We start from the raw sequence: 11,074 nt of genomic DNA on the forward strand, positions 1-11,074 counted from the left end.
ATAATTATAAATATTTATTATTAAAGATAATAATGAAGTTTTTTTTATTTTATTTAAGTAAAGTATAAAAATAAAATTGAAAGTATTTTATTCTTTCAAGATGATTTAAAAATATCAAAAAATTATTCAACAAATATAAAGTTCATCCCATATTTATAATTACTTAATAATTTAAGCTAAGTAGGATTATTTTGGTAAATATAATATTTTTCTAAGAGTATTTTTGGTAGGAAAAAAATTCAAAACTGCTTCTGTTTCTGAGAAGAAACTACTTTTTTTTGTTTTTCAAAAACTGCTTATGCTTTTATCCAAAAATACTTTTTTCCCATAAAAAACTTGGCCAAACACCTCAAGTTGAGAATAAGAATTTTTTGGAAAAAAAATAGTTTTGGCATGGGAGAAGCTTTGACCAAACAAGCTATTACCTAGCAGGTTCAAGTCTTGTGAGGTGAAAGTTCAAGATAGAGGGTGAATGATTTTATGCTTTCTCGGTGTTCTAACTGAATAGGATAAAGGGTGCAGAAATTAAATTGTAGAAAAGTACTCCGAATTGTACAACGATATTTTATACTGGATCGAATTCTGAATCCTAGTCCAATCCCTTTATGTTCCAAGAGGGTTTTATTCTATATGATGGCTACTTGGTAAATTGGTTACAGTTAGTTTGTGCGTTTTCTATGAGCTCTTCAATTTTCTTCTATTTTTCCTCTCAATTTTGATACAATATTTTACCAATAATTTTTCTCTCTTTTATCTCTTTCTTTTACACAGTAAATCAAAAGTATTACAATATTGCTAAGATGAGAACAAAGAGCTTGAAGATGGTTAGACAAAAATATGTCTTGCTTCTGGACTTGTTTCGTCTTTTATATACTGGATATGGAGCCCGTTGGTGTCCTTGATTTTCTGTAGATGATTTGCTTACCTGCTATTGACAGAAAGAAAACAACCCAAGAGATTTGATCCTTGGAAATCTTTCCAAGAATAAAGTTGGAACCTTTTAAATCACAGCTTGATCAGCTTCTCATTTGTTTTCCTTTTTCGACCACTGTAATTTGCTTCTATTCAAATCATTATTTTCCTTTTCTTGCATTCCTCTGGGTTACCGTCTTCCTTAAGCTGCACGCCTTCCAGTCTCGTACTTGATCTTCTTGATATTTTCCTTTTTGGGTCTTTGACTCAGTTTTTTTTTCGGCCGTTGCACATCTTCCTTCCTTGTACTCCCCAGTGTATGATCAAAGCATCATTGTATTCCTGCACATTTACCCGAATATGCTTAGAATTGAACTTATTAATGTCACCATTAAAACTAAAAGCTGTCTCCCATTTTTAATGATGACAATTATTAATATATTAACAATACGTAGTAACCAATTAATGTCTTGAAGGTGTGCTCCCCCTAAACTTGTAAATTTTTTCTCCCCCTTTGGTACCAGCAAAAAGAAAAAAGAACAAAAGACAACAACAACAATATATATATATTATTTTTTTTTTACTCTGTTCATCTCTTTCCATTCATCAAAACTAGACAAAGTACTGCATTGCCCCATGTGTATATTTTTCACGGGAATGGCTCACTATGTATATACAGACCTCAATACCTAGGAATTTACAGGTTAATCCATCGTTGTTATTAAGGAGTTAGGGGACTAACCATATACCAAGAGTAATGCAGATAGAAAGCAGCATTTAATATGCAAGAAATAATAACTCTTAATATTACATACAAACAAGGGAGTGGTAGAGAAACATAATTTGAAATATAAAGACTTACATGACTACAGACGGAGAGAGAGAGAGAGAGAGAGAGAGAGAGAGAGAGAGAGAGTCAACTAGAGACAGATCTATGATTTTTTCCTGCTGATGGAAAACTTAAATCATGTATTATTATAACATAAATTAGAACTGTTGTGAGATTCTCTATTTCTTGGTATACTCCTTGTACACCAAAATGGGCATGTTTTTTGCCTCTTTTTAAATGAAATTTATTACTTTTATCCATTCGGTTTATGTCGATTTTTTGGATTTTTCAGTTATTTATCGGGTTTTTTCTTAAATATGAGACATATATTACCAAACACATATTCCGGCGACTACATTTTCAAAGTAACACTATCAAACCAATTGCTCTTTGAGAAATTCATTATTTACCAAAATATATTGATGATAATTAAATCAAATAGTGATGAATAATTTAAGGACTCAATTAAAAATAGATTATTTTTAACATGAAATATGTTGTTATACGTAGCAAAGAAAACTACCAATCAAACTAGAATTTAAAGGCAAGGAACTAGATTATTATAATAGCTATTAACATGTACCATAAAATTTCAAAAACTTTACATAAAATAATACATATGTATATGTGTAATAATAAATTTTAAATAGCTACTTCTATAGTCGGTTTGGTTCGATTTTTCTGGTTATTTTTGTAAAATTAAAACCAAGACCAAATCAAATTTGATCGGTACGATAATTGCCTTGGAACAAGCTACACTTGCTCGCACTAGACCTACAACTGCCAAGGAACGAATAGAAACTGACTTGACTCGGCGGATGCTTAAGGAGGTTGAAGTTGCATTGCTAGATAACTCCGGGGAGATTCAAACCTTCCTTCAACCTGTGGAATATGAGCAAGGGCCGAATTTCTATTTTTATTGCAAGATCCAAAGGCATTCTGATGCTGAATGTAGGTTGCAACTGCCCAAGGAGTCTGCTCAGGGACCATCTAAGGATGGAAAACTGAAGGAGGTCGTTCAATATGATAACAGAAAAATAGAAGAATGAGTGGAAGTTACTAGTTCAAAGAAAAAATGTGTTGGTAAGAATCAAAAGAATTAAGGAAAGCAGGGTAGCGACAAACAGATCTAAGAGACACATGAGGCACTTCCTAATGACACAATTCCATTGAAGTTAACTAATGGCTTTAGTGCTATGGAGGTTATAGAATCTGACAAGCAAGGTATAGATGAGGATACAATTCAGGGAGATGGGATTGTGGTTCCTACATATGACCATGTTCCAGTGATAAAGGGTACAAGTATAGAGGAGATGTCGGAAAAAAAACATAAAAATGTGAAGAAGAATAAGAAGAAGAAAGCAAAGACAAGTTCTATTACTAAAGCAAAAAGGAGCAAAAAGAAGAGAATCATAATGCCAGAACAAATGGAAGAACATTTGCAGACAACCGGGCAAGAACTGATTAATGTAGCTATAGATCAAACTAGAAAGTTGTATGCGACAAAAAAGCAGAAGTTCAAGTCTAAAATTGACCTACAAAATGTACCAAAGACCAAATTGCCAAAATCAAATGCTGGGAAGATTGATTTTCCAATGTTGAATCTAAACAATAAGGATTCACCTAGTGAAAATCAAAACACAGCCTGAATATTGAGCTAGAACTAGCAGTGCACTCTGGGACTTCTGAAATGTATTCAAAACTAGGAGCAGTGGTGTCGGAGGGTAACAAGGTGTAGAATACAAATATGATGCAAACAGAAGTAAGGAAAATTTTTGACAATCTAGATGAGGTGATGCTTCATTTATAGTATGTCGAAGTGGAGGTCAGGTGAGATGATGAATTTACAAGAAGACCCACATTCGACTTTGATATTATGGACGCTACACAAAGTGTTCAAGATAGAATAGCAAAGTTTAATAACCTATCTACCAGGGGGAATCAAAGTATTGGTGGAGTTAAAGGACCTTGGTTTTCTTCTAAGGCCCGAAAGACAAACAGAAATAAAACAAAAAATTCAACCCATGATGTTTCCCATGATTAACACAATTTCTTGTAATATTAGGGCATAAAAGCTCAAAAATCATATGAGAGACTTAAAACTGTCAAACTTCAACATAACCTTACTTTTATTGCTCTGCAAGAACCCATGAAAAAATCTACTAAGATAGGAAGATTTCACAGGCAGCTCGGAGTACAACATAACCTCTTCAATTGTAAAAATAAGATTTGGCACGGTCACGTGGTAAATATTTTAGAGGACACCGAACAATAAGTAACATGCCAGATCAGTCATTATTTGAGCCAAACGCCAATGCATCTGACAGTTGTGTATGCAAAATGCAAGGCTCACTTGAGAAATAAGGAGCTTATATTAGAGTTATTACAAGTTAGTGAGGGATTTAATTCCTAGGTTAGAACAATTTGTAATCTGAAGTTTGCTCAGTAGTGAAGTTGAAATCCTACAAGGGTAGGTCGTGGTTTTTAATCCCGTGAGATGTGAGTTTTTCACGTAAAATTATCTTGAGTTATTTACTTACAACCATGTGTGTGTGTTCTGTGGTAACTGATAGAGAACCTAGTTCTCTAGTTCTCTATATTAGTTTGTTGGACCATTAGTTTCTATCACAAAGGCATGGTAGAAATTAAGGACATAAGATTGACTCTGGAGGGACTTCATGCTAGCAAAGTATTGTAGGATGGTACACCTAGTAGTGAAGCAACCTGGACAAAACTCATCTCATAACTGGAGACAACTGTGTAGGATTAGAGATGAAGTGGAGGAGCAGATGATGTGGCTAGTAAAGAAAGGAGACACTTCTTTCTGGTATGATAATTGGTCCTCACACGACACACCCTACAGTCATTTAGCAGAGGGGAGCATACGCAGAGACACCAAGCTAAATGAAGTTCTTGTAAATGGGGAATGACAAGAGGACAACACTGGAGTGCAATGGAGGCAATGTGAATTCCTACTACTACTCTCTACTCTCAAGGACGGATTGAACAGTAACTGTTAGGGAAGGATCTCTATCATTAGTTCATCAGAAGCCATCAAGCACGAAAGCAGCAAGGAGTGTGCTAGTGAGTCCCAAGCGAAGGAAAGAAGGACATGAGAGGTATAGAGAGGACTCAAGTCCGTAACTGCGGAGAAGGGTTTCGCCTAAAATCCAAATGATTTCTCTTCCTCTCTTAAGATATTTCTAGTTAGGACTTGATGATTCTATCAAAGACATACTGCAAAATGTAGATATTGAATTAGGTGATGATAAGCCAGATAAGCCAATATGGAAACCAAATAGCAAGGGAGTTTTTACTATCTCTTCAGCTTGGGAGGTGCTAAGAGAAAAAGAGAAACCATCACACTACTGATGCAAAGATATGGCACAAGTCAGTACCATTTAAAATGACATTCCTAACTTGGAGAGCAGTCCATAATCGCATTCCTACGGATGAAAGAGTTTCAAAAATGGGGTTTCAAATGGTGGCAAAGTGTTACTTTTGTAACTCTCATACTATGAAAAATACTAAGTAGTATTTATTTTGCTCAGGATAGTTTGTAAAGGCAGCCTAGAGTAACTTTTGTGCTCCCTTTGGTATTAGTGCAGGAATGTGCTCTTAGTACAACTTTTATACTCATGGTGGAATTACAGATCCATCAACATAGTGACTTCTTTTGTAGCCAAAGTCTTACCTCCAATGGTTATGTGGGAACTGTGGCGATCAAGATGTGCAAGTAAACATGGTTCTGAGCTCCTTCTATCCAAAGGTCAATAGCCTTGATATCTCTAAATCTCTCAAAAATAGTTAGACAAAAATTTCGCAGCTTGCTTATAGAAACAAGCTGAGAAAGGATGCAATAACTAATTGATCAACCAATTAATCACAAAATTTACAAGCAAATGAAAGCAACAGAAATCCAATTCGAACCTTCATAACATGGTGAATTAGCTGATAGTTTCAAGTAGGAGTCTTTCTTATTTTTTGGTTATCTTCTATTTCCATAGATTTGTTTATCAATCCTACAAAGACAAAGAAAGGGCAGGTGTTGAGCACTCTCTTCTCAAATGTAGAATTTTTACTCCCACAAATGAATAAAATCTGGCCCTTTTGATTTTAAAAAAAAGGTCGTATACTGTATAATTAGTTGTATGAAATTTATTGTATTTTATTGTAGATATATTATATTTGTATCAAATTTGTACGGAATTTGTTGTATGTTGTTGTATCATACATTATTCTTTTCTACTCAATTTGTTAAAGAAAGAAAAATAGAGAATGAATTTCAAATCGACTCATGTGCACTAATTCATGTTTGTTTGAACTGAAAAACTTGAATATTGATGGGAACTAAATGGTTTGGGTGGAGAAATTTCGAGTTTCACATTAAAAGCGTCATCGTTGAGTTTCAACTGTTGTTGCTGCTGGTGCTACATCAACGGAAGTAGAGAACAGAGAGTGGTACGTTGCAGAGTTATGCATCGACAAGTGTTCCCAATTCTGAGCATCTTAAGTTACGTACTGTGAGTTTGTTGCTGAGAGCTGATTCCATTCGAGATGGATATGTGACATTCCAAGTCCTCTATGTCTCCATTGATCAATATGTGCGCACTCAATTAAGGGAGTTTTGGGTGGAGGGAAGCGGCAGAGAATAGAAAAAGAGGAGAGAAGAGAAAAAGGAAAAAGAGTATAACTAAACCCCCTAATTTAAGGCACTAATAATGGATTGTATATAAATTGTAAAAAAGTAGCTAAATTTGAAACTTTGGAGAACTTTAGTAGATAAGTTTGAATTATGGTATAGGAATGAAAAAAATCCCCTTTTTAAGGTCAATAACAGTTCTGGCCTGATATGGATGTATGGAACATCATAGGGATGGTGCAGAGAGCTAAAGCTATATAACTTATAGTTAAAACCAAGGGAAAATCGGAAAATATTAAGCATCGCATCTGAATAATTCTTAACATGAATAATGGTACTCTAGTTGCTCTAGCCTTCTTTACTTGCTAAGTCCAATTCATAGCCAATTCCCTTTTTTCTCTGCCAACTAAAACGAACCTTATTTTTCCCTTCCAATACAATTATCTTATCAAAATTCTCCTGGATTTGTCTTTGATGTCTGAAAAATGATTATGTTGTTTGGGTTAGCTCTTTATATCCTTTCTGTTACTTCGTCATCACTTCCTCACATGTACAAAAGTAGGATTCCATCTCTTTTCTGACTATTTTTTGACATCTTTGGGGCTCTCGATGAGTGATTTCACGAAATTGATGTAAGTGAACTGGACTGGTCAATATCAACATTTCGACACAATTCATTAGCTTAAACAGCTTGACCAGTAACAATATTTTTACACAATTCATAAGCTACAAGATTTAGATAAGGCACCTTTGAGCGCATGGAACCACATGAAATAGGAAGTTGAAGCAGAGCAGTAAAAAGGATTGGAGTTTGGTGAGCTCAAATTACAATAAATAAAAGGTTTAATAGTATGGTAAAAAGAATTAACCCAGCCACCCACCTAACTATTTAAACTAAAAATAACTGGTTGAGGTATAATATATGCATAATTTATGTATTATATGTATATAATTATGTATAATCAATATATAATCTATTTAATATGGCTATAAAAAATAAACAATGAATATCGCCGGCTATTTATGCAAAGAAACATGCTTATTCCTAAAACATAAATTTAACAATGCATAACAACAAAAACAACAACAACCCAGTATAATCCCACTAGTGAGGTCTGGGGAGGTAGTGTGTGTACGCAGACCTTACCCCTACCATGAGATAGAAAGGTTGTTTCCAATAGACCCTCGGCATACTTCTCTCCAAGGACTCCCCACCTTGCTCTTGGGGTGACTCGAACTCACAACCTCTTAGTTGGAAGTGGAGGTTGCTTACCATCAGAGCAACCCCTCTTGTCCAAAATTTAACAATGCATAAGAACATTAAAAAAGAAAAGATTTTACTTTTGTATTTGGAAGATAGTGTTAGATGATCCCTCAAAATAAGCCTCAATCACCTGCATATATTGCAAGATAAAAAGTAGAAATCATCTTAATTTCAAGGAGGAAAATTTTAACAAAGATGAGGTACTTAATAATGTAAAGAATATATCGAAGAATATTATTGAGAAATCTTAAACTTACTGTGACTGCTGTAGATATAGACCTTAAAGCAATTATTTCCCATGTCCTCTTGTTCTTATTTAATCTTTCTTGCAGAATCCTCAACAGGAGTCGGGCAATTATGTAACTCAATTGACTCCAAAGTATAAACTTCCCCAAAATCTGTTGGAATTTCTTTGATATAGTTGCAATTTTTCAGAACGAGGCGTTTTAAATTTGGGAAGCTATCACTGCTAGCTTCCCAACACTCAAGATTTAGGCTGTTAAATAACAACTAATTTAGGCGTTCGAACTTGTCTTTATCACTCAATCTCCATGTTTGACCTCTGACTGCATTATATTTAATTTTGAGCTTCTTCAAGATTTGGCAACATGACAAGAGTTGATATTTCGTACCAAGGAAATTGAAACCAGCCAGCTAAAGTCAACCTCTTAACTGATGTTGGGAAAATAGAACTTTTGATGGAGCTTGGCAATATACTTTTCCTGAAACACTTCAATGCTTCGAGTTTTCTCAAGCTGGACATATCAATGAGGCGATTGGCCATATGATCTTTTGGGGAATAAAGTACGATCAATCTCTTTATTTTGGGAATGACAGAAAAGACTTCATTTGTACAACTGGTGGAACAAAGACCAGAAAGTTGCTCTAGATTTGGCATCCCTAACACGAGATGCTTGTTTAGAATACTTTCTCTTCTTGGACTGGGTAAATAACTGGGTCCTCCCAGATGTATATGCCTCAAGTTCTTCATTATCCATATCTTCCCTGGTAAAGTTTTCTCTTCGTATTTGTTCCTATGAGTAATAAGAGTTTGCAAATTCAGAAGCTCTGAAATTGAATCAGGAATGTTGCCGTTACATCGAACTTGGATATATCTTAAATGAAATAACTTTGTAATCACTAGTGGAAATGAATTGAACCCTACATGTTCATGGAAGATGGCCAATACCTTGAGAAGGTGGAAACGGGAGAAAAATTCATGTATTATAGGACGACGGTGGTAGATGGGCAATACCTCGTGAAGCTTAACACGTGTCGCAAAAGGTAGATCCAATCTAGAAAATAAGTAGATAGATCTGGCAACAGGGGGTAATAGCTTACAACAATCGTCAACTGAATAAAATTGGGTTTGAAAACTGAAGCGACGAACATTATGCTTTTGTGTTGGAAGAGTAGGGACATCTAGCTCAGTTCTCTCAACATGCATAAACTTTGTCATTTCAGCTTCGATCAAACAGAATTCACGCAGTAGATCATGCATTCCACATACTTTTATCTCACCATTGAATCTCCTTTTTTGAGCCAATATCAAGTTCCTGCTGATAAGATCCTCCAAATAATCTACTGCCACTTCCTCCAAGTTTTTACCACTTTCAGACGCCCTTACAAAACCTTCCGCAATCCATAATTGGATCAGTCTCCCCGTCTCAACCTGAAAGTCCTCTTGGAAACTACCCATAGAAAGAAAGCAATGTTTGAGGTGATTAGGTAAGTGGTGGTAACTCAAACCGAGCACTTCTAAGCATTTATTTGGATGGCTAGCAACGATTTCACCTAAGGTTCGGGCAACATCCTTCCAACTTTTTAATGTCCGGGCGATTTTAGAAAGATGTCCCGCTATCACTGAAATTGTTAAGGGTAGTCCTTGGCATTTTCCTACTATTTTCTTTCCAATTTCTTCCAACTCTGGAGGATGATCATGTTTTGGTCCAAACACCTTATCACCAAGTAACTTCCAACTATTATCTAAATTTAAGAGGTTCATCTCATGAGGACTGCTACTATTTGCATACATCGCTACATCAGTTTCCCTACTAGTCAATAAGATTCGACTCCTATTGTTGTAATCAGGAAATATTCTCCTTATTCTATCCCAGACATCCGTACTCCAAATATCATCATCAACAACAAGGTATCTTCGACCCTTGAGGTTTTTCTGCACCAAGTCGGCTAACTCATTGTCATCCTTCTTATCATAATCTATTCTGTTGAAAACATTTGGCCCTGAAATACAATGTAAAGCATCTAACAACACATTTCTACATCGAAATTCTTGAGATATTGTAACCCAAACACGAATGTCAAAATGATACCTGATTGGGAGATGATCATAAGCTTTTCTGGCAAGTGTTGTTTTGCCAATGCCACCCATGCCTGTTATTGTGACAATGTCTAGATCCGACGGTGGTCCTGTCAATTTTGAACTATGGTCTCCAAGTCATCATCAAGTCCCTGCACCATATCATATTCCAAATATTCCCGCATTGGATAACTTCTAGAAGAAGTGCCAATTAAGGAATCCTCGGATAATTCAAGAATTTGATCACCGTCAGCATTATGAGTACTTGTACTAAAATCAGAAACAATCTCCATTACTTCTTTCTTTGTTTTATCCATTTTTGCAATAACCGGTAGCAAATCCTCGTGTTGTAAAATTCCAAATGTCCAACTTAAGCCTTCGATGATTTGGCAAATCTTCAGCTCGACAACATGTTCTGCATCACTAGCAACAACTCTTATTTTTTCGTCCAAAGATTTGATTTTTTCATGGTCAAACCTACTATTGCCAGCTTCTTCAAGAACTTTTTGAAAATATTTAGCAGTAGCATGAAGTGTTTCGATCGTTTTAGTAGTTTGAGCATGAATAAGTTCTGGGTTTCTCTGCTCAAGAATTTGAAGAAGAGAAATTACAGCAGTATAAGCCATCAAATTCAAGAATAAGATTGTGGAAATGATGGAATCTGTATTGTCTGTTAATATATATAGGGAGGATTTAATTCAAGATATCTCAACTAATATATAACAACTAATATAATGTGGGCTGCCTTGGGTGTGTAAATAATTTTTAATGGCACCAACTGTTGTATAACACCCTTAATTTATTTCTAACTCCATGTTAGTGGTCATGAATAAACTTCTTGACTTACTAAAAAAAAGGCTAACTCATTGCCGGTTGGTTCGTGGAATCCGATCTGTCAAGTTATGTTGAATAGTGGGAACAATAAATACTCCATCCATTTTCATTTGATTAAAGGCTTTTTAAAATATCTTCTCCTTCCGTCTCATTTTAAGCGTCGCTTTAACACAAAAAGTTTGTCCAAAAATAATTGCCACTTTAGGATTTCAAGATTAAATTTATTAATTATTTCAAACTATACTCTTAATATTAAAGAAGTAGTAGTTCTTT

The 11,074-nt window shown here is 35.1% G+C and overlaps 1 protein-coding gene across 1 annotated transcript; it reads right to left on the minus strand.

Annotated features, from left to right (window-relative positions):
• Positions 1 to 8,224: 8,224 nt before the first annotated feature.
• Positions 8,225 to 10,039, minus strand: LOC107760545 (putative late blight resistance protein homolog R1A-10). Its single transcript, XM_016578612.2, has one exon. The coding sequence runs from the start codon at positions 10,037 to 10,039 to the stop codon at positions 8,225 to 8,227; it is 1,815 nt and encodes a 604-aa protein (XP_016434098.2).
• Between the last annotated feature and the right edge of the window lie 1,035 nt (positions 10,040 to 11,074).

This window comes from Nicotiana tabacum, chromosome 12 (assembly GCF_000715075.1).
Source record: "Nicotiana tabacum cultivar K326 chromosome 12, ASM71507v2, whole genome shotgun sequence".
Lineage (NCBI taxonomy): Eukaryota > Viridiplantae > Streptophyta > Magnoliopsida > Solanales > Solanaceae > Nicotiana > Nicotiana tabacum.

Bases quoted from the DNA above. Each gene is read 5' to 3' on its own strand.
- LOC107760545 (XM_016578612.2), bottom strand. From the start codon at position 10,039: ATGGGTGGCATTGGCAAAACAACACTTGCCAGAAAAGCTTATGATCAT.